The sequence below is a fragment of the Periplaneta americana genome, chromosome 2 (assembly GCF_040183065.1).
Source record: "Periplaneta americana isolate PAMFEO1 chromosome 2, P.americana_PAMFEO1_priV1, whole genome shotgun sequence".
Lineage (NCBI taxonomy): Eukaryota > Metazoa > Arthropoda > Insecta > Blattodea > Blattidae > Periplaneta > Periplaneta americana.
The window spans coordinates 12,313,016-12,338,869 of record NC_091118.1 but is presented as its reverse complement, the minus strand read 5'-3'; the positions used below and the strand labels follow the sequence as shown (position 1 = coordinate 12,338,869).

Sequence of the window (25,854 nt, the reverse complement as noted above, 5' to 3'; positions counted from 1 at the left end):
TGTTAATTTCTTTGTGTACTGGATGAATTGTATTTAATGTCATTAATTTCAGGGGGTTATTCTTTGAGATATTTTTAAAAAGTTTAATACAATTTGCTTCTTTTTGCTTCCTTTTCGGGACAGGAATTGTTTTATATGAAACATTTCATAGCGTGTCTTGAGAAAGCCATTGTTTTAATTCCCAATATGCTCAGTCAATTTAAGAGAGCACTGTATTATAATAAATTATGGAAAGAATTTCAGTTTTGTCCTTTAAATATGCAGAAATTTGATCAGAACAAAATGTAACTTTTCGTTCTGAAAATAAATGTTAAAATGTTACATTTCTTCGGATCAAATTTCTACATATTTAAATGACAAAACTAAAATTATTTCAAACATTTATTATCATAATACACTGCTCTCGTAAATTGACTTGAGCATATTGGGAATTAAATCAATGGCTTTCACAAAACATACAAGGAAATATTTCGTATAAAACAGTTATCTTGAAATGGAAGCAAAAACGGTATAATCTGAAATATGATATAAATTATTATTTTTTTTTTTATTTTTTAATTGTAACAAAAATTTAATAAAATAAACACAAAAATTACTAATTTCATCATAATTACAAATAAGTAATAATTTAATAAAAAATTTCAATAAAATAATTAAATATTAATAATTTTGATCCTGTTTTTAGATTATTTTTGTCATTGTTGGTTGTAATTCCTTATTTTACTGGTTTTATTTCTTTTGAACTGGGTTTGTTATTTTGTGCGAGATCGTGCGTATTTGCTTGCTTTCCGCACAAAACCAATACGCGGTAAGTGTGAAATACCACATTCAGTATTCCCAACGTAACACACAACAATTTCCCTATTCTTACCGCTTAAAAGTCATATTCATTTTACTGCTTTAGGCTTTTAACATATTATTTTTAAAGACGTTCAACATAGTAATAATTATAAATTGGAAACTTACCACTGCAATTTCACCTAAATTGCAATGTTAATTATTGTTTTTAAATATTTGCAAAAATTAAGTAAACTCTACTACTCCACTAAAGTTATTGCATTCGTGATGCAAGTAACATTAAGGAAGCCGCGAAAAAATCAACAACATTCCAGATGCCGATGTTATTACTGCAATATGTTATATAAATAATATTGTTAAAATATTAAAATGAAAAATAAATCATTACATAACCGTACCGTTTGTTTTATAGACTGGGGGAAAAAAAGACAGACGTATATCACGACCTGCTGCAATATAGTAAACACAGAAAACATTTTATAGCAACAATTTGAAGATAGATATTTTAGTTTTTAAAAGTTGTCGTCATTGAACAGAAACCAAGATGGAGATTTCATTGCAACTACAGACGTGGACAGATTATTAGCAAAATTCAAGATTTTTATTATATATTTTTACAAAATATGATTCTTCAATTCAGACTGCAGTTGACATTTTTGCGTACTTCCAAATTATTAGCAAAATTGAAGATTTGTATTGTATATTTTTAGAAGATTTGACTCTTCAATTTGGACTACATTTGATATTTTTGCATATTTACAAATTATTAGTAAAATTGAAGATTTTTACTGTATATTTTTACCAAATTCGACTCTTCAATTTGGACTACAGTTCACATTTCGGATATTTCCAAATAATTAGAAAAACTGAAGATTTTTATTTTATATTTTGACAAAATTTGACTCTTCAATTTAGACTGCAGTTGACATTTTTGCATATTTACAAATTTTTAGCAAAATTAAAGATTTTTATTATATATTCTTACAAAAATTGGCTCTTCAATTTAAACTACAGTTGACTTTTTTGCATTTTTCTGTCAACTATAATGATAGAAATATGAAAAATTGTCAACTGTAGTGTAAATTGAAAAGTCAAATTTTGTAAACAGAATTAACTTATCATAAAAATCGTCAATTTTGTTAATAATTTGTCCACATCTGTAATTAGAAATTCGTCTTTCAGGTATGTAATAAACGATCTTCGCACAAAATAATGTACGATACACGAGCGGTATGTTTGTTTTCATGTTCTCGGAAATTAAAAAAGCTCAACTACGTTTCGCTTTTTCAATATTTTCCTCGAACATGAAAATATCAACATACCGCTCTTGTAACGCATATTACTATTTCCTTTGTTGTGGTTTATTGCGTGTATTTGTAATTTTAATTAATTTTTCTGTACTTAATTATATTTGGGTTTCTACGAGCAAAATATTGTATTAAACTTTTTTGTTTGAAATATCTCAAATAATAACCCCCTGAAATTAATGACATTAACCTACTTACGATTTATATAATATAATATTTTAAGAGAGATTACGTTTTGTAAAATCAACAATGCCTTTTGTATGCTTCGCATATTGAGGAAATGAATTTTTTAGGATCTTTTGATGAATAATTTTGGGACATGCATCATTCTTTGTTTCACCCGCTCGCCACGATGAGGCACAGGACACAGAGCATAAATCATAACCTGCCAAACTTACGCATGTGGTAAAGTATAACACAGTCAACTAAACAAAAAGGTACAACAATATTTTAAACTGTAATAGTTTGCCCAGAAAATATAGTTTCGAAGGTCCTGCATTGTTAAGAGTAGATGATAACGGAAGAGAAACTCAAATTAGCAAGTCACGGGATATCAACCAATAACCCATAGGATTCTTCAATATTGAACGCTCATATCACTGAGTGAAAGTCATTTGAAATTAGATGACAAATGGATTTGGTGGACTTTCTGTTCAGGAGCTTTGTGATATACACCAGTGGCGTAGCGTCAATATAAGCTAAAAAGCTCAGGTTCCCCAGTTAATAATAATTTCATAATAAACCTGCCGTTTATGAACAAAATTATTTATTAATTTTAATAGAGTTTATATTTATGCGTTAAATATTGTGATGCAGCAGCTCAGGATGATTTGTGATGCAGCAGTATACAAGAAGCTTGCACACGCCAGCTTCCAAGCAGACTGGTTTCTTTCACTCATTCTTCTGTGTAATCCACCCCGCAGATTTTCCATCCCTTTCTAACTAAACTATCCTGGTCGCAAGGCTCGCAAGAAGCTAGCTTTGACACTGAAAATAAGTAGTTTCCCAGTTATCCCTTTTCGTCAGTTGTGTTCAGTTGAAATGTTAGTGTGCATTGTGGCTGATATGATAAATAATGAGTGAAATAACAGTTCCTGACACCAATTTACTTGAATTTTTAGGACAATTCTATTATCAAGACTGACTTACGAACAAAAGTGCGATTTAAAAAACAAATGACCGTGTCTATTTGTTAGAGATATGTGTAAACCGTGAAATCATATTTTACTACGTACCATTTGAGGTCATGCCTTATTGGAGTTACGAGGTTCCAACCAATCTTCGGACTGCTGGCTTGACATTGACTACTATTTATTTTAAGACTATATTTTTGTAATACGTTTTCTCATATGTACATGAAAGAGAACTTGAGTTAGCTTCCCCTGCTCAAAATTGCATGCTACGCCACTGATATACACTTAATTTATGGAGAGACGAAATATTTTACAAGGGCAGCAATTTATCAAAAATGCTTTCAGACAGTTAGGTTCCTGTACAGGTAAATTCAACGTTTTCAGCTACTCTCAATAGCTTCTTGTGATCTAGTAGCCTACTATAAATCCCATCTCACACACAAGGTATTTTGTTACATTAAAATTAAATTAAGGTGAGAAATAGAATAAAACTTTATAAAACATTATTTCTCAGTGGCTTACGATGTACAGTAGTGCCAAAAAAAAAAAAAAACCGGACCGACCCTTGTAGCTGATTTCAGAACCTTGTTCACTCCAGAGCATGATAGACTGGTAACTAAGACTTTCGTGGTTCGAATCCTGCCTGGGAAGAAAACTTTTTCTTATTCCTTATTCAAATTTATCCCAAATATTTTTCGATTTCTGGTAAAATTCATGTTCTGGGAATAATAAGTTAATTAAGTAGTAAAATATCGCTGCAATCGAAAAGTATTGGGAATAAATTTGAATAAGGAACAAAAAAAAAGTTTTCTTCCCAGGCAGGATTCGAACCACGAAAGTCTTAGTTACCAGTCTATCGTGCTCTGAGTGAACAAGGCTCTGAAATCAGCTACAAGGGTCAGTCCGGTTTTTTGGCACTACCGTACCACATGTACCGGTACGTAAGTTTGGCAGTTTCTAGTTTATCGTTTACTCTGTAGAGCGGGACCTGAAAAGAGAAGAAAAGACAAAAACACACACATGAGATTGCGAAACATGAAAACAAATGAAGGAATAAACATTCAATTGTTTGTGATACATACCTTAAACTTTTACATCTTCATATCTTCGTCTTCTCAAGATAAAATTGTTTTATATTACGCATTTCTTCTTTTTTTTTTTATTCATTTCTAATTTCTTTCGCTGTTATAATACTGAATATCTCAAAGTAATAATAGTAAAAACATTGTAATATGCAATGGTAACTTACATTTGTTAATTTCTTCAAACGACACAAAATTACAAAGCGACTTGAATTTAATATTTATTTTGATTATATTAATTGTTTATTGTACATTTTTTCAGTCGGTGAAAAAGAGCAGTTTGAATTATAGCAAATAAATTTAAGTGACTTTACGTTAATTATTTCATTAATTTGCGTTTCTAGTTGTGAAATATAATTTTGTAAAATTCTACGACTGAAATATAAAACAACTAAGTTGCAATTTGAAACTCCGATCGCTATATTTACTAACCCTAACTTCCCCTGAGAGAGCTTGCCAAACGTAATTTAAAAATTCTTTGCTCTTTCCATCACGCATTATTGTACTGAGTAACTAAGTATTTTCCCGTAAAGAAAAAAAAAAACATAAACGTATGCAACAATGCAACACTACAAACACATGAACTTAACACTAATGTACCTGACCTGTTTCTGAGAAGAAAATACACAATAATATATGCAACAATGCAACACTAGAAACACATGAACATAGCACTAATGTACTTAACCTGTTCCTGTGGAGAAAAAAACACAAACATATGCAACAATGAAACACTACAAACACATGAACTTAACACGCTAATGTACTTAACCTGTTCCTGTGGAGAAAAGAACATGAGTACAAAATAAAACTGTTCTAGACAACACTTTACTACATAACCTGAACCTGTGGAAAAAAAAAAAATGTAAAAAACTGCACTAAAAGTGATAACATGGAACAACAACTTTATCACTGGCCTTTTTCCAGTCCGATGGCTTCATGTGTTCATTTCATTGGACTCCAGTAATCCTCAGGGGTAATCCATTAATCCAAATGATAGGCACTAACACAATATTCACTTCACTCGCGACCGCGGACGAAATTATAATACGCCTGCCTGCCTGATCTATATAACACACGTTCTTCTTTCTCCTATTTAACACGCTTGTTTTTTCATTTATCTCAAAACCTCTTTCACCTACAGTAAACATCTTGTTGTTTTTCTTGGCTATACCTAGGTCTACTTGCTTTTCTAATTTACCACATTCACTTTTCCTTTCATATATTCACTTTCTTTAACACACTTGATTCATTTCACCAACTTACCTCTTTTGTTTCTTTCAATATACTTTACACACTTTATTCATTTCACCAACTTACCTCTTTTGTTTCTTTTAATATTCTTTACACACACTTTATTCATTTCACAAACTTACCTCTTTGTTTCTTTCACATATCACTCGCTATTTTCGTTGCACTAAGATCCTTGTTTGTTTCGCTTTTCTTTTCCCTCATCCATCTAACACAATATTTTGTTCCAGCTATAACATATATCTACTTATTTTTCCAATCTTGACTACCTAACACGCCTGCCTATGTCCCCTAACATGCCTGCCTACCGCTTGCCTATTTCACTTAACACGCCACACGCCTATTTCGCTTAATATGCCTGCCTATTTCACCTAATACTGCTACATATTTACTCCAAAACACCTGCCGTTCCAATTCACACGCGTATCTGTCCAGATTTCCCTAATACGCCTGTCTGTACGAGTTAATTAATACGACTTTATCAACCAATACGTCTGCCTAAGCGAGCTACCTAACACGACTATTACTATATTCTAAACAACAAGCTTGCCTACCTACATGAGTTTTAAGTAATATGCTTCGCTGCCTGAACTGTGTAGCTTTCGTGTTTCTCGTAGATATCTGTCTTATTCCAATAGCCTACTGTCGTTCCTGGTTGGGAGAAGTAACCTGGTTGAGGTTTTTCCAGGGTATTTTCATCAACTCATTAAGAGCAAATGCTGGGTAACTTTCGGCGCTGGACCCTGGATTCCTTTCGCTGGCATTATCACACTGATAAAGCGTTGTAAAATAACCAACTAAAAAGTTACTGTCGTCACTCTAAGGTTCTTATAAAAGAAGTTATTTAATTTTAATATTAAAAACGGGAGAAGGAATAGAAATAAAATCACTACTATCTCGTAAGTAGCAGCATTTCAAACTGTGTGGTAAAGGCCCATCACAGAGGCCTACGTAATTCATAATGACTGACCTCTCCTACTTGTTATTAGCATTAACGAGCAATCTGCCTTGAAAACGGTAGCTGGTAGTATTCCTAATAATAATAATAATAATAATAATAATAATAATAATAATAATAATAATAATAATAATAATAGTTACACCTTACAAATGGCTTTTACAGAATCCGGAGGTTCATTGCTGCCCTCACATAAGACCACTATTGGTCTCTATCCTGAGCAAGATTAATCCAATCCCTATAACATTGTATGTCGCCTCCCTCAAATCCATTTTAATATTGTGCTTCCATCTACGTTTCGGCCTCCCCAAAGGTATTTTCCCTCAGGTCTTCCAAATTACACTCTATATGCGTTTCTGGATTCACCCATACGAGATACAAATCTCAAACGTCTGGATTTAATGTTCCTAATTATGTCAGGTGAAGAATACAGTGCGTGTAGTTCTGCGTTGTGTAACTTTCTCCATTCTCCTTAACTTCATCCCTCGCAAGTAATAATAATAATAATAATAATAATAATAATAATAATAATAATAATAATAATAATAATAATAATAATAATAATTACACCTTACAAATGGCTTTTACAGAATCCGGAGGTTCATTGCTGCCCTCATATAAGACCACTATCGGTCCCTATCCTCAGCAAGATTAGTCCGATCCCTATAGCATTATATCTCTTCTCCCTCAAATCCATTTTAATATTATGCTCCCATCTACGTTTCGGCCTCCCCAAAAGTATTTTCCCCCAGGTCTTCCAAATAACACTCTATACTCGTTTCTGGATTCACCCATACGAGATACATATCTCAAACGTCTGGATTTAATGTTCCTAATTATGTCAGGTGAAGAATACAATGCGTGCAGTTCTGTGTTGTGTAACTTTCTCCATTTTCCTTAACTTCACCCCTGGCAAGTAATAGTAATTTCTGCTCATAATAACTGTTCAAATTATCGTATGTCATGTGTGGGTGTTGAGTGAAGACATTCCTAATTGTTGAAATGTGTGCTGTCGACCCTCTTACAACAAGTGGATTCTGTCAAGTTTCTGTTCGGTGTCACCCGCTCTATTTAAGCAAGAGGAACGTTAGCCAGGTTTCTGAACGGTTGGCGTCAACCAGTTCTGGTGTTAGCCAGTTGTCCGGAGGTTTGGCGTCAGTTCTTTGTTTAAATAAGAGTGGTTTATTCCGGTGGTTTGAATGTTTAGCGATATGTCAGTCAGTGTTGTACGCCATGTGTGGATGTTGAGTGAAGAATGTCTAGGAGGAACGTCAGCCAGGTTTCCGAACGGTTGGCGTCAACCAGTTCTGGTGTTAGCCAGTTGTCCGGAGGTTTGGCGTCAGTTCTATGTTTAAATAAGAGTAGTTTATTCCGGTGGTTTGGATGTTTAGCGATATGTCAGTCAGTGTTGTACGCCATGTGTGGATGTTGAGTGAAGAATGTATAGGAGGAACGTTAGCCAGGTTTCCGAACGGTTGGCGTCAACCAGTTCTGGTGTTAGCCAGTTGTCCGGAGGTTTGGCGTCAGTTCTTTGTTTAAATAAGAGTAGTTTATTCCGGTGGTTTGAATATTTAGCGATATGTCAGTCAGAGTTGTACGCCATGTGTGGATGTTGAGTGAAGAATGTATAGGAGGAACGTTAGCCAGGTTTCCGAACGGTTGGCGTCAACCAGTTCTGGTGTTAGCCAGTTGTCCGGAGGTTTGGCGTCAGTTCTTTGTTTAAATAAGAGTAGTTTATTCCGGTGGTTTGAATATTTAGCGATGTCAGTCAGAGTTGTACGCCATGTGTGGATGTTGAGTGAAGAATGTTTAGGAGGAACGTTAGCCAGGTTTCCGAACGGTTGGCGTCAACCAGTTCTGGTGTTAGCCAGTTGTCCGGAGGTTTGGCGTCAGTTCTTTGTTTAAATAAGAGTAGTTTATTCCGGTGGTTTGAATATTTAGCGATATGTCAGTCAGAGTTGTACGCTATGTGTGGATGTTGAGTGAAGAATGTATAGGAGGAACGTTAGCCAGGTTTCCGAACGGTTGGCGTCAACCAGTTCTGGTGTTAGCCAGTTGTCCGGAGGTTTGGCGTCAGTTCTTTGTTTAAATAAGAGTAGTTTATTCCGGTGGTTTGAATGTTTAGCGATATGTCAGTCAGTGTTGTACGCCATGTGTGGATGTTGAGTGAAGAATGTCTAGGAGGAACGTTAGCCAGGTTTCCGAACGGTTGGCGTCAACCAGTTCTGGTGTTAGCCAGTTGTCCGGAGGTTTGAGGTCAGTTCTTTGTTTAAATAAGAGTAGTTTATTCCGGTGGTTTGAATGTTTAGCGATATGTCAGTCAGTGTTGTACGCCATGTGTGGATGTTGAGTGAAGAATGTCTAGGAGGAACGTTAGCCAGGTTTCCGAACGGTTGGCGTCAACCAGTTCTGGTGTTAGCCAGTTGTCCGGAGGTTTGAGGTCAGTTCTTTGTTTAAATAAGAGTAGTTTATTCCGGTGGTTTGAATGTTTAGCGATATGTCAGTCAGTGTTGTACGCCATGTGTGGATGTTGAGTGAAGAATGTATAGGAGGAACGTTAGCCAGGTTTCCGAACGGTTGGCGTCAACCAGTTCTAGTGTTAGCCAGTTGTCCGAAGGTTTAGATTAAGTTCTTTGTTTAAATAAGAGTGGTTCATTCCGGTTGTTTGAGTGTTTGGCGTTGGCCCTTCTTTAGGGATAGTGTTCATCAGACGTTTATTGGAATAAAGAGAAAAATCGGTTTGTGTTGCTACATAATGAATTTGATCGCATGTTCACTCTGTCATCAAAACTGCTGTAACATATAGGAAGAAAGACCTTTACATATGAAACCTACTTATTAGTGTAGTAAACAACTTGTCTTGTGAAACATACTTGTTATTACTAATGCAATAATAATAATAATAATAATAATAATAATAATAATAATAATAATAATAATAATTTGAAAGTTCCTGAGCCTTTTATAATTACGTGAAATAGCACAATACAATAATATATTAATAACTACGAATATTTCCATATGTTGCCATTACTGTAAAGAAATATGAAATGAGGACTCAACTGCGATGTAAACTGAAATAAATTTGAATGTGTTCGCAACCAATGATCATAAATGTTACTTTTAATTAAGAGTATCGTAAAACTAAATATTATCCTAAATATTATTGATTTTATGGCATATTGTTGTATTTAATGTCTATTTATGTCATATCGCTGCAGAAAATTTGCAAATAAGTCGAAAATGAAGATCACAGAAGATAAACTCGTAGCCTATATGGTTATAAAGAAATATAAGCGTAAATAAATTACGAAGAGGACCAGTAAAGAAGAATAAAAACATTACGAAACAGATGATAAAGAAAATTAATAATGACGAAAATAGGATAAGTAGCAGAAAAATGAAGAAGATTTTAATGTTTTGATGGTAATGCTTAAATATTTTGTGTCCTTTGTGTTTAAACGAGAAATCATGTGTGATAGTGGAATGATTTTTTAAATAATTCGTAACTGATGATCATAAATGTTACTTATAATTTAAAAAAAATGTGTAAATAAATACAAATTATACATAATGTTCCTTGTAAATTTATGTCACGCCGTTGAAGAAAAATAATTTCCATGGAAGTAACGAACGAAGATCGCAAATGAATAGTGAGCAAGATTATAGACTAGAGGCAAAAACGAAGAAAATAATAATAAAATTAGGAAATAAACAACAAATATGAAAAACAATAACAAAAGAGGTTGGCGTGGAGGTTAACGAAGAGAAAGAGGAAAAGATTTTAATGCAGTGGTGGTTTTGTAGGTGGTGTTTGAACCAACGATATCAATAGCAGAATGAATAGCTTGTGCCCCTTATATTTAACAATTTTTTTTCATAAGTGTATATTATTTTTGGGAGTGTTTTTGTAAACGCAAACGCATTATTAATTTGGTTATAAATTTTATATCACCTTTATAAAGGTAAACACGCTTTGAATTATTTAAGTGGTTATATACAGACAATAATAAAGAGATTTTTGTGATATGTATGTAAGAATAATTATCATAATAAAAGATAGTTGACAAACGGAGTAATTAGGAAACAATTGGTAAGTTTTGTATGACGTTATATTCAAACTTCTTAGTGAATTTTGTATGGCGTTATATTCAAACTTCTTAGTAAGTTTAGTATGGCGTTATATTCAAACTTCTTATTAAAACATTATGTACAATGCATTTAAAAGCAAGGTATTTATGTATTAATTACTATATATCACGCTTAAGATCATTTTAATTGAGTAGATGTAATTGAAATATAAAATTCTATGGGATATGTTAATCTGAAAGTTTGGTAACATAGCAACGTGAATGAAACAGATCATGTATTAGACTAGTACTGTATATATTATGCCGGCCATGCAAAGAAAGCTAAATAAGATGAGAGAAACTTACAAACTACAATAAACTCACACCACAGTATCCCACACCAGAAAGGAAGAAGAAATATTAGTTGTTAGTAGCTAATAGATGGATGATCTGTTCAATGCACGTTCGTATTACCAAGAAAAACTTTCATATATGCTAAAAAAATTAATGTTAATAAAATGGAAAATTTTCTTTATGGAAGAGCAAAATGTAATAATCTCAGAATAAAATCAGGTAAATTAATATATTGAGACATAATTTCAATAAATGATCTTTCAAGGGGATAATAATTCTGGGGATGAGTTACATAACACATTTCTTATCACAACTCTGTTTGAATTGAACTATTTTAGGAGCACAAAGTTATTATTTATTTATTTAACCTGGTAGAGATAAGACCCCTCTACCAGGGGATTACAATATTAAGAATACAATTACAATTAATATTAAATTTACAAATACAATAAAAATCAAAGTACTAAAAGATTAACTGATTAATAAAAGCTAGACAGTTTATTGTAAAAGTTAAAAAGAGAGAAACAACATTTGATAACATTTTTACGTTAAATAGGGGTGTGTTTCGTAGTTTAGATAAAAAATTAAATTGTTGTTAATTTGAATAATTATAGGCCTACTGTTTTTTTAGTTAAATTGTTGTTAATTTGACATAATTAGGCCTATACTGTTTTTAGTTAAATTGTTGTTAATTTGACATAATTATACTGTTTTTTAAATTAAATTGTTGTTAATTTGACATAATTATACTGTTTTTAAAATTAAATTGTTGACATAATTATACTGTCTTTTAATTAAATTGTTGTTAATTTGACATAATTATACTGTTTTTAAAATTAAATTGTTGACATAATTATACTGTCTTTTAATTAAATTGTTGTTAATTTGACATAATTATACTGTGTTTTAATTAAATTGTTGTTAATTTGACATAATTATACTGTTTTTTAAATAAATTGTTGTTAATTTGACATAATTATACTATCTTTTAATTAAATTGTTGTTAATTTGACATAATTATACTGTTTTTTAATTAAATTGCTGTTAATTTGACATAATTATACTGTTTTTTAAATTAAATTGTTGTTAATTTGACATAATTATACTGTTTTCAAAATTAAATTGTTGACATAATTATACTGTCTTTTAATTAAATTGTTGTTAATTTGACATAATTATACTGTTTTTAATTAAATTGTTGTTAATTTGACATAATTATACTGTTTTTAATTAAATTGTTAATTTGACATAATTATACTCTTTTTTAATTAACTCGAATGATTAGATTTCTTGCTTCTCGGTAGATTATGTGATGTTTTATTGTCAATATGACTGGAAAATCTTGGAGAAACTTCATGTTTGACATATTGACTGAAAACGCCTTACATGCAATCGAATTATGCCAATAGTAAAAGTTAAATATTCCTTCGAAGATTGACAAAGAAAATTATGCTTAGGTAACTTAATCACTTCGGGCAACAACCGTAGAAATTATCAATGAACTATATAAAGACTGTACACTGATTGTACAGATGGTTTTTAACACCACAAGATTAAAAGTCAGATTCGAGATATTAAATGTGACAATTTAAAGAAAAATAATATACGTCGGAACAAGTTTAGTATAAAAATTTCAAACGTAGGATAGAATTACGTATTTAGTAACTAAATTCAGAAGAAACACACCACTGAACAAATAATCCTTCAGATAAATATAAAACTTGGTGTCACAGTGCAAAGGAGGCCAAGTCACTGTAATCTTCCTGGTAAATAAAATAACCGAAGAACCTCGAAGAAATATGAAACACTCATCTTCACCATCACAAAAATGGCCTAACTGATAGATTTCTAGAGGTAATTGTACTTATAGATAAAACTCAGTTCCAGAAAGATTAATATACATAATATGCAAAATTCTAAACCATGTAAGTTAGTACGTTTCTATCCAAGCGAAAATAATTAAAAATTATTCACATTAAAAAAAGAAAAATCAAGACTTTTCAAGCAAAGGAATGAATCAAAACATGGCAACAGAACCCTAAGACATCATAACAGTCTAATTTGAACATTTCATGAAATTAAAACTCTTAAAGAACCTCCAGGAACAAATTGAAGAAGTGGTATAAACCCGCAAAGAACGAAGCGTCATCGATAAGATAACCAAATTAAAACATTGGTCAAAAACAGCTGATAAATACAGACGAAATCATGAACTTGTTCGCTGGTATGGGAAAAGGACAATGTAGCAATTGAAAAACTTGATTATGATTTAGTTACCATGGCGACAAAAGCTGAACTTGAAAAGTGAAGATTACTATTTAATAATCTTGAAACAGATAATAAAAAAACATAGTTAAATTGAAGTTCATATTCTCGGTGAATTAACTTTTATAGTCTACGTTCAAAATCATAACATGAAAATCCGTATTAATGATTTTTAGTATTCATAACAAATTAAATAATTGGAATATATCCATGATATTGAACCTACCTAAAGGAATTTAAGACAAACAGCAGTAAAATACTAATAAGCATTGGAATTAAAAGTGGTCGACGAAAAAGCTGAGTATTATTGGCGCCGCACCTAAAACTGTAAAGTATTGATATGATGATGATGATGATGATGATGGTGATAATAATAATAATAATAATAATAATAATAATAATAATCCGTGGCGCTACAGCCCGTGAAGGGCCCAGACCGACCAGCCGGCTGCTGGCCTCACGGCCACATGCCGAAGCAGAGGTGGACGATCATCCAACCAGAATGGAGGTATCGTGTGGTTAGCACGATGATCCCCCCAGCCGTTATAGCTGGTGGGCACCGGTCCCATACAGTGGCCGTAATTTTATGAGAAAATTTCTTCCCCCATGAGGAATCGAACCAGCGCGCATTCCGTAACGCGAGTCCTAGGCGGGATGCCTTAGACCGCGACGCCACAGCGCGGGACAATAATAATAATAATAATAATAATAATAATAATAATAATAATAATAATAAATTCATAATATTAATTCAGTTTTCGACGAAATATAGCTTCGTAATGTTGGCGCCGAAAATAATGCTGCAAGGCTTAGAGATTATCTCCTAAAGATGTGAAAATATTGACTTAATAGAAACAATATTTAAAAAATAATAAATTACACAAAACGAGCAAAGAATAATCACCATACAAATGGCGGGTTATACTGGCGTCACTTAAAAAAAATCAAATATGGAAGACAGCGCATTGAGTAAGCTACTGTGCATTGATGCAAATCAGTATTAATATAGGATTCTGAAAATATTATGTTCTTCGAATAAGCTTTGTGAGCTACGGAAAAAAAAACTTAATTGTTATTTAAACAAGGGTAATTCGCGAAAATGGCTCTGGATACATAACCAAGTTACCAATGAAAATACAAATAATAACTGGAATTCCCTAGAAGCGCAACGGAATTCATATGATGACGCGAAAGGCTCGAAAACTAATTTTTTATAACGTTAATTCCGAACTGATATTTTCATGGTAAAAGCACAGTTTTCAAAAATATAATTACAAAACAATTAGAATTAGCGTTACGTACAAATTTTAGAGCTTAAACAGAGACTTAGATATCCATAGCAACTGATAGGCTTAACTCAATAATGAAGTACTCAGTTACGTGCGATAGAATTCAACGTATGTAGCTATATTCTTAAAATAATTATTCCCACAATGTGATTATTATGTCTAATTACGCCAGAAATAATTTATAGCTAATTGATATAGGCAATATACAATAATTCCTAAATTTTTACCTTATCTAAATTACTGAAGACAGACAGGCCTCAAATAACCACACAAAAACACGTACTACGACGGAATGACCGCGAAATGAACTTCACTTAAAAATTATAATGTGGCGCCTAATGTGCAACGGGGTTCACAAGTTGACGCAAATGATCTCCCGGAAGTTATTTTTTATGAAGTTAATTCCGAACTGATATTTTCATACTGAAAGCACAGTTTCCAAAAATACAATTACAAAACAATTAGAATTAGCATTACGTACAAATTTTAGAAATTGAACGTGAATTCAGACATGCGTAGCAGCTGATAGGTCTAATAATGACGTACATGCAGTTACGTGCAATCGAATTTAACGTATACGTTGTAATACGTATATTCTGAAAATAATTCTCACAACGTGATTATTATGTCTAATTAGATCAGAAATAATTCATAGCTAACTGATATAGACAATGTTCAATTCCTAAATGTTTACCTTATCTAAATTATCGAAGATAACAGGCAGGTCTCGAAAATCAACCGCACTAGAACAGACACTACGACGGAATGGACGAGAATATAAATTATTAAATATAAGAAGGTAGGCTCTATACAAATTATATTACATAATGTGAAGCACAGGAACGCCATTTCATAATTTCAATTAAGAAACACGCCAAACGAATTATCTTTGCACCAAAAAGCGGATGCTCCCTGGACCAAAAATACACAAATTCAATCTTCTAACACGATTTTTTTTAATACTTTCGTTTTAAGTTTATTTTAACGATTTTGAAAAAGGTAAGAAGTGGCGTTCCTGTAATTCACAATTACCGTTTATTTAAATTAAACGTGGCATTAGCAAACAAAATATGGGGATAGAATATATATTTATTACTATTGTACCGTAATCTTAAGAAGGATGTTTGATAAATGTTTTTCTATAACATTGAGTAACAATGAAATACCAACTAATTGGTTATGTATCGTAACTAATGAAATAACTATTAATTCAAAAACTAATAGCTAAATAATAAATTAATTAGGCTACTTACTAACTACAAACTTTACAGTTTACAGCATGTCGATTAAATAGTACCGCATGTTTATTTTATTTCTTTAATAGGTTATTTGACAACGTTGTATCAATTGTGAGTACCAGTGTAATTCGTGATTATATAAGACGGAGGACTCGCCATGAAATTACCTGACATCTGTCTTACAGTTCACGAAAACATGGAGAAACTAACTAGATAATTTGCCCGCGCAGGATTCAAACCCACGCTCGAGCGCAGCTTTGGATCATGAGACCAGTCCTTGTCCCAGATCTACGACGATGACAGTGTCCTAGGTAAGCCAGCTGTTGTCTATTACTAAAGATGTTTCAGAAGTGTTATTGAACTTTAGCTGTGATATGTTAGTTCTAACTTTTCGGAATATATAACATTTAAGTTGATGGTCATATGTACGATGAAAGGTGTGTCGTCAAATTGAGATATCTCAGTTGTGACATCAGTTAAATTTTAGTGTCAGTTACTCACCGAATACTACATTTCCACGGTCCAGAGAAGGACGTTGGGGTGCTTGTGGCCACTCTTGATGGACATAGCCATTCCTAGCTCATAGATGTAGGCTACACAATTATAAAAATAAACAAAACTCAAGTTTATGTGAGTGATAACTGAGAAAGTATGCACTGTTAATTTCAGTTTCAGACGAAAGCAACTTGTCAACATCACACTTCCACCATTTTGAGGTCTGGCGTTCGAACACTGAAGTCCGATATCCTGCCTGAGGTTCACATTGTCTTCATTTCCACAAGGTAAATAAATGCTTGGATAGCACTTTAAAATAAAACACGATCGCTTTCTTCCAAAGTCTCTCCTATTCACATAACTCACAATTCTACACATTTCTGTTAAAAATGGGGTTAGGATTAGTTCTGCCCTTGTGACAGTTGCAGAAGCTGACAGTTCTATATTTAACAATGATTTGAATTGAAAAATATGGTTGTTGACATGATAGACGAAGGCAACGGAAAGCGGCGAACTCGATAAAACTTGCCCTTCATTTGTTTTAACTGTAAATTAACAATTTATTATCATTATGATCTGTCGAAGATCAAATAGAGTTTCCTGATGAGCCTTTAATCTAAAGACGACTTACGGCTGCATCGTGTTGATGATGATGATGATGATAATAATAATAATAATAATAATAATAATAATAATAATAATTATTATTATTATTATTATTATTATTATTATTATTGATAACGATGTTTTTGATAGTAATTATGCTCAATATAATGATGACAGTGTTTCTGATGATAATGATGACTATTGATAATGTTGATGGTAATAATTATGCTAAATCTGATGATAACAGTGTTTCTGATGATAATTCTGCTGCTTCTGATGATGACTATTGATGATGCTGATGGTAACAATTATACTGAATTTGATGATGACATTGTTTCTGATGATAATGCTGCTTCTTTTGATGATGTCATTGCTTCTGATGATAATGCTGATGATAACAATTATAGTACTGCATTTGATGATGACAGTGTTTCTGATGATAATGACTATTGATGAAGCTCATGGTAACAATTATACTGAAATTGATGATGACATTGCTTCTGATGATAATGCTGATGGTAAAACAATGATACGGAATTTGATGATGACAATGTTTCTGATGATAATGATGTTGCTTATGATGGATATGCTGAATTTGATGATAACAGTGCTTCTGATGATTACTGATGATGCTGATTGTAGTAATTGTGCTGAATATGATGATGACAATGCTGCTGATGATAACGATGATGATGATTATAAAAACCAACATACGGTAACCTATGTAAGAAATGCAACCCACGAATTCGACGACACTTTCTACACTTTCAAATTCAAAATCCGTTGAGAAATCCATTCACTTTCTATATGGTCTAATTTAATATTAACACGAACGTTTTGTACAATAATGACTGTAAAGTTATACACAGTCCGTATAAATGCAACGGAACTTTGTAGCAGACAAAACATATTTCACCAGCCAACTCCACGAAATGCAGTGATAGACAGACACACACACGAGATGCTTGCCGATTGGACAACGCACGCAGACACTGCTGCGAGCGTGAGAAAGCCTGCGAAAGAGTTTGAAGTTTGAAGATTTACAAAAACAGGAATCCTATCAATATGCAAGTGTACCTAGCTTCATTTTCTTTGGCGAATTTAACTTTTTAACCTCCTAATCAGTCTTTACTTTCTTCAGGTAACTGGATAGTAATATATAGAGTGTCCCATTTATCTTGTGCATCTATTGTAACTGTTTTGTTTGGATAGTTATTGGAATTTTTCTTTTTGAGAGTTATGTTAGAACGAATAAATATGGGAAATGCCTGTTATTATTCGGTTGAGAAGCTTTTGTCATCTAGTCTGCTGTCAAAAAATCTGAAAGTTAGAATTTATAAAACAGTTATATTACCGGTTGTTCTTTATGGTTGTGAAACTTGGACTCTCACTTTGAGAGAGGAACAGAGATTGAGGGTTTTTGAGAATAAGTTTCTTAGGAAAATATTTGGGGCTAAAAGGGATGAAGTTACAGGAGAATGGAGAAAGTTACACAACGCAGAGCTGCACGCATTGTATCCTTCACTGACATAATTAGGAACATTAAATGCAGACGTCTGAGATGGGCAGGGCATGTAGCACGTATGGGCGAATCCAGAAATGCATATAGAGTGTTAGTTGGGAGGCCGGAGGGGAAAAGACCTTTAGGGAGCCCGAGACTTAGATGGGAAGATAATATTAAAATGGATTGAGGGAGGTGGGATATGATGATAGAGACTGGATTAATCTTGCTCAGAATAGGGACCAATGGCGGGCTTATGTGAGGGCGACAATGAACCTCCGGGTTCCTTAAAAGCCAGTAAGTAAGTATGTTAGAACGAGGGGCTAACATGAGTGTAGAGATTTGGTGCATGTAACTACATTATGGTACAAGATACACGTGACGTCATAAATTTTTCAAATATCAGTACATACTTTAATCATGTTACATTGATTACACACATTAAGACGAGTTCAAAAATGTATCATAACGTCACCTTCCCAATCAATAACAACAACAAAATGCAAAATGAATGCCATCAGAATGTGTCGTTTGTTGTGGTGCCCCATTCATCTTGTGCATTAACTTACACAAAACGAAAGACGACTGACGTCCGTACACGTCGTGTGTTGTGTGTTTGCAGTCTTAACATGTAAACAAACCACAACAACTGTCGACGACACAATTCACGTACAGTGGCCTGCACGTTCTCCCGACCTGTCGCCACTCGACTTCTTCCTGTGGGGCACTGTAAAGGACGGTGTGTACCAGAACATTCTGACAACACCAGACGACATGCAGCAACGCATTCGACAGGCTTGTGTGTCCATTCAGCCAGCAACATGCCGGGCAGTCATACGGTCTTCCGGGGAACGCCTTCGAATGTGCATTAATGTGAATGGTCACCATTTGGAACATCTTCTGTGACTCTCAAAGCATAACATTATCACATTGGAGGTACTTTTTTGTTTTGTTTTGTTGTTATTGATTAGGAAGTTGACATTGTGATACATTTTGTAGTGCTATTTGAAAAATTGATGACGCCACTTGTATCTTGTACCGTAATGTTGTTACATGCACCAAATCTCCACACTCATGTTAGCTCCTCGTTCTAACCTAACGCTCAAAAACAAAAATTCAACACCTATCCAAACAAAAAAAGTTATAATAGGTGAACAAGATAAATGGGACACCCTGTATAGATCAGTGTTTGTCAACGTTTTGCGTAAAAGTTCCCCCTTAGCTTAGTATTTTTTTTAAGTATCATCACAATAAATTATAATTAGGGGAGAGTCGGGTAGTATCGGACAGTGCGTTTCTTTCATCTACCACCATATGGTAGTACCTGAATGACATGGTTATGTTTCTGTATGCGACATCACAGAAACGTAACCATGTCAATCAGGTACTATCATCGTGTGGTAGATGAAAGAAACTCACTGTCCGATACTACCCGACTCTCCCCTATTACAATATAATTCTAATGTGTAATAACTAATAACCATATTCATTCATAGTTTTCTGTCCAAGTACAGAACTTTCACTGCAAACCCAGCATTCTCCAGTCTTTCATATTTCTGTCTTCTTCTTTGTCTCCGCATATGATCCATATATCTTAATGTCATCTATCATCTGATATCTTCTTCTGCCCCGAACTCTTCTCCCGTTCACCATTCCTTCCAGTGCATCCTTCAGTAGATAGTTTCTTCTGAGCCAGTGACCCAGCCAATTCCTTTCTCTCTCCCTGATGAGTTCCAGCATTAATCTTTCTTGACCCACTCTTTCCAACACAGCTAATAATCATAATGGAAGTTAATATTGCATAATCATTAACTATATTACTCATGTTATTTTTGTAGTTATATCATTACTTTTGTCCAGCGCCGTGGCGTCGTGGTCTAAGGTATCTGCCTAGAATTCGCGTTACGGAATGCGCGCTGGTTCGAGTCCTCATGGGGGAAGAAATTTTCTCATGAAATTTCGGCCAGTGTATGGGACCGGTGCCCACCCAGCATCGTGATGCACTTGGGGAGCTACGATAGGTAGCGAAATCCGGTTGCGAATGCCAGCTATAACGGCTGGGGATCGTCGTGCTAACCACACGATACCTCCATTCTGTTTGGATGATCGTCCACCTCTGCTTCGGCATGTGGACGTGAGGCCAGCAGCCGCTGGTCGGTCTGGGTCCTTCACGGGCTGTAGCGCCACGGATTGTTATTATTGTTATTACATCATTATTTTTGTTGGTTAATTGGTGGGAGAAAGGAACTGGTCACCCTACCTCATTATCTCCTGGCCTATTTTCTCATAAGTGGTACCTTGTTGGTATCACTTGTGAGGTTCAGATCTGTCTTCGAGCAGTTGACAGTTCATAAACAGATACTTCACTGCAAACCCAGCATTCTTCAATCTTTTTCTGTTTTCTGCCTTCATCTTAGTCTCCGCATATGATCCATATATCTTAATTAGAGTATAAAAAATTGCGAGGTTTTTTACTTATCGATTTCATATGGAATAGCCTATATTATATTAATGTCGTCTATCATCTGATATCTTCTTCTGCCCCGAACTCTTCTCCCATTTACCATTCCTTCCAGTGCATCCTTCAGTAGGCAGTTTCTTCTCAGCCAGTGACCCAGCCAATTCCTTTTTCTCTTTCTGATCAGTTTCAGCATCATTCTTTCTTCACCCACTCTTTCCAACACAGCTTCATTTCTTATTCTTTCTGTCCATTTCACACGCTCCATTCTTCTCCATATCCACATTTAAAACGCTTCTATTCGCTTCTCTTCACTTTGTCGTAATGTCCATGTTTCTGCTCCATACAATGCTACACTCCAGACAAAGCACTTCACTAGTCTCTTCCTTAGTTCTTTTTTCTATGCCCAAGGTTGCGGGTTCGATCCCGGGCCAGATCGATGGCATTTAAGTGTGCTTAAATGCGACAGGCTCATGTCAGTAGATTTACTGGCATGTAAAAGAATTCCTGCGGGACAAAATTCCGGCACATCCGGCGACGCTGATATAACCTCTGCAGTTGCGAGCGTCGTTAAATAAAACGTAATATTAACATTAAAGAAAATGTATTTAAAATTGCGCGCTACTGACAAGCTGCTGCAAAGTTTGCAGCGCCAGGAAACTCTGGATTCACGGGGGGGGGAAGCAGGGGGAGGGTTAAAACTAACGCGCAAAGCATCCGAGACGAGACTGGCAGCTCGAGGGGAGGAAGTGGCTTCACCAATCCGTCCTTGTCTCTCGGTTCGCTCTGGCAGCACCAGGGGAGGAAGTGATTGCGTGCATGTCAATGAGAGCGAAATTTTTTAACAAATTCGAGCCGCTAAATAGAGACTGTATAATAAATGTATTTCACAACATAAAACGAGACAAGAGCCACAAATGTCTGGGGGTGCTGCAGCTCCGCAGCCTCCCTTCGAAAGCCTCCCCTGCATATGATACGATAGGATGATTATGTGCCATCAGGAGAGGTCTTAAATCTAAACTTAACCTAAATTCCAGACCATAGACGAACACAGGAATAATTTCCTTCAAGGAAGAAATTCGCTATGTTTGTAAAAGGGAACCGAACCCGCAACCTTTGGTATTACAGCCAGAAGCTGTGACCACTAGACCATGTAGAAGATCGTCCTTTTTTATTTTCTTTTGTGTTCTTTTATGTTGACTAACAGGAAAGCTAAACTTAACACGATGGAAATAAAGGTGCTCCGTGATATATTAACAATTCGGGAAGGATTCACAATGTAAAAATTATTATTGTGGTGGAGTATGCACTTCGTCTGCAAATAATGCGTAAAAACTGGGACAATGTCAAGTTATTGTCCGAGAAATAAAACCATCCACTTCTGTTTCTACTTCAGCTGTAAGCATGGCTATTTCACATTATTATGATCAACATTTTAAGTTGGAGGATTTTGATCCTATTGAATTGTGATAAAATTAGTCTATCAGTGGGTTAATCATGATAATCATATTTTTTTAAGATGGCAATTTTGCAAATTTTATCTTATTTCAGCACAAATCCAGCCTACTTTTATCGTGTTCAATTTTTGGCATATTCTAGAATTTTTAGAAGTGTCTTTTTATTTCGATCTATTTTTCTTTTCGCGAAAAGTATATATCTTTAATCATTTAGCACATTTTTTCACATTGAGTTGGCAACACTGACAATAAGAGACCTAAATAATAGTAGTAGTAATAATAATAATAATAATAATAATAATAATAATAATAATAGTAATAATAATAATAATAGTAATAATAATAATGTTTCCCTCGGTCTAAGATATATAACAGTGAACATTACATTGATGTCCCCTGAGTCCTAGGAGAGATTGGAAGCCAGTACACAGGCTATGATAGACTCAAAGACCCAAGTCTTGCACGTTCCACGGCCGCCTGTTTAACTCACATGTTTAATTTAACATCCACTGAAATGCAATCACATCTACTCCGGGATTAGCGACTTTCATATGTTTTGCTCATTGTTTACATAGTTACTATCTTGGTGACGTTTTATTTATTTATAGATGTTTATTTGTCGTTGAAGACACAAGACACGGACTTTTTTTTCATACAGAGACGAAAATAACAAGAATGGTGGGAGGATTATTCGTTGGATGCATCCAGAATCGCTGGGCCTAGCGTGTTCTATGATCTTTAATAGACTCCCCATCGAGTTCATTGGTTGGCGGTATTGGCTTGATTACAGAACGATGTTTTGAAGAGGTCGCTTGTATCCGTGTCGGTGGCGGGAAGGAGATTTTCTAGGAGGCGTGGAGAGGGAAGACCAACATGCTTCATTCAGCAATGTGAGTGTATTTGTTGTAAGTAAATATTGTAATATTTAATAGCCTATTTATAAGTAAAAGAAATCAGCGTTCTGAATTTACAAATTCAGCTTCTTGTAGCATAGACTTAAGTGAATAAAATTTCGAACGAAGTGAATTAAGATATTATACCATTTTTGCTCGAAAGTAATCAGCATCATAGCCATTGAAAGTGTGCATGCCTTTAATTCTATGCTGCGCGGTAAAAAGGGCGTACGTAGGTCAGAAATGGTTGGTTTCGCGTTATGACGGGCAATGTAAAGGCAATAATATATGTCTATCCTCTTCCACACTGATATAGACTGTCAGATTTCCAGTCCATCATAATGTGTCCGAGGAAGAAATATTTTTTGTATAATACTCATATTATGTTACTAGTTAGCGATGTATTATGCAATAGAGGGGGGATGAAACGGGCCACCATACCTCATTATCTCTTGGCTTAGTTGCCTCATGAGTGATACCTTGTTAGTGTCACTTGTGAGGTTGAAACATAATTATGTCGTTATTACTTTATTGAATTATTATTGGTAGGTAATTATGGAGCTTGACTACTGCGCTGTTTTTTAAATAAGGGCTCTTGATTGAAGGGTACTTTTATAAGGTAAAAACAATGTACTGCTTTATTGATTGAATTATTTATTTTTGGTCCAGGAGAAATATCTTTTTTATGTACTTCATTTATCTATCCTTGTGGGATCAATAAACACTCGTGTTTAATTATTTTTAATTTGCACAGTCTTTGTACATACGTAAGTACTTAGGCTACGCGGTATTCTGAAGTATAGCGCAAACGTCTTCGGACAGTTGACTAGGCCTAAATAATAATAATAATAATAATAATAATAATAATAATAATAATAATAGTAATATATAATAGTAATAATACTAATGATGGTGATGATACCGGTAATAATAATAATAATAATAATAATAATAATAATAATAATAATAATGATAATATAATGGTAATAAATAATAGTAATATATAATAGTAGTAATACGGATGATGGTGATGATACCGGTAATATAATAATAATAATAATAATAATAATAATAATAATAATAATAATAAAGGGGAAAAGAAACTGGCCACCCTACCCCATTAACTTTTGGTTTAGTTTCCTCATGAGTGATGTCTTATTGGTGTCACTTATGAGATTCAAACTTGTCTTCGGATAGTTGACTTAATAATAATAATAATAATAATAATAATAATAATAGTTTCAAGTTGAACTGTAATTTGAAATTAAAATGGAATTAACAAAATTATTACGTTAAGATTTTGTTATATTGTTTACCATTATATTTTCATAAGCAAGTACGTACATATATTATATATATATATATATAGAGTAGGTTATTTTACGACGCTTTATCAACATCTTAGGTTATTTAGCGTCTGAATGATATGAAGGTGATAATGCCGGTGAAATGAGTCCGGGGTCCAGCACCGAAAGTTACCCAGCATTTGCTCATATTGGATTGAGGGAAAGCCCCGGAAAAAAACCTCAACCAGGTAACTTGCCCCGACTGGGAATCGAATCCGGGCCACCTGGTTTTTCGGCCAGACGCGCTACCGTTAATCCACAGGTGTGGACTAGATTATATATATATATATATATATATATATAGTCCCACGCCATGGCGTCGTGGTCTAAGGCATCCCGCCTAGGACTCGCGTTATGGAATGCGCGCTGGTTCGAGTCCTCATGGGGGAAAAATTTTCTCATGAAATTTCGGCCAGCGTATGGGATCGGTGCCCACCCAGCATCGTGATGCACTTGTGGAGCTATGATAGGTAGCGAAATCTGGTTACGAAAGCCAGCTATAACGGCTGGGGGGATGATCGTGCTAACCGCACGATACCTCCATTCTGGTTGGATGATCGTCCACCTCTGCTTCTGGAACTCTGTTATAACAGCTGATTCGGTAAATTATATAGGCCTTATATCAATATACAAGATGATAGTGATATTGCTTCCTCTATTTATGAAAATAGTCCAGCCAGCCTCATGTTTTCAGTCCAATCAGTCCTTACTTAACTCGAGCCCATCCAGCGTACGCCAGTCCGTTCCAGTCAGTGCAGTGGACGAGTTATAGGCCTACTTAAATAAAAGTCTATCTCGAAGTGCTGGCATATTTCAAGTGAGGAAATTGCACCAAAAGTAAACGAGCTGATATTGATGGTAAACGTTGCGCCATTTAGAAGACAATTAACAGGATCTGAGGATCAGGCGAGTCCTCTGAAGAAGACACATAATATGCGGAACTGCGCTATAAGTAATGCCTTGATTTTGTTTGCAGTCTGTGATAACGTCGACAGCTGAGTCGTGAACAATACATAGTAGACCGGGCGCGCTGCAGCATGTCGAGGTTCAAGACCGTCTTCCTGCGACACGGAGAGAGCGAGTGGACGCTGGACAACCTGTTCTGCGGATGGGTCGACGTTGGGCTTACTGAGAAAGGTAATCACGAGAAAGGGCACTCAAAGACAGGGGTGTAAATCAAACCCGGGTCTCTAGATTTGAACCAAAATTAGCAACTTTTTAGGTTGTACTACTACTACTACTACTACTACTACTACTACTACTACTACTATTACTACTACTACTACTACTACTATAGAGCGTTTGGAGTTTAGAAAATACCATAGGGAATATAGCAGTGGTGACCAAAGCGAG

At 34.6% G+C, this 25,854-nt stretch overlaps 1 protein-coding gene across 3 annotated transcripts in view; it reads left to right on the top strand.

Moving 5' to 3' along the window:
* Positions 1-25,854, top strand: part of LOC138713367 (phosphoglycerate mutase 2-like) — a 51,270-nt gene that overhangs the window by 9,204 nt on the left and 16,212 nt on the right. Inside the window, exons 2-5 of one of the 3 annotated variants that reach the window (XM_069845426.1) lie at positions 15,976-16,056; positions 16,415-16,527; positions 23,053-23,152; positions 25,478-25,638. In XM_069845426.1, coding sequence (XP_069701527.1) covers positions 25,539-25,638 — 100 coding nt within the window. In that variant the 5' untranslated portion in view covers positions 15,976-16,056; positions 16,415-16,527; positions 23,053-23,152; positions 25,478-25,538. Of the gene's footprint in view, positions 1-15,975; positions 16,057-16,414; positions 16,528-23,052; positions 23,168-25,477; positions 25,639-25,854 lie in introns of all 3 variants that reach the window. The other 2 variants (XM_069845435.1, XM_069845443.1) reach the window with 2 other exon arrangements.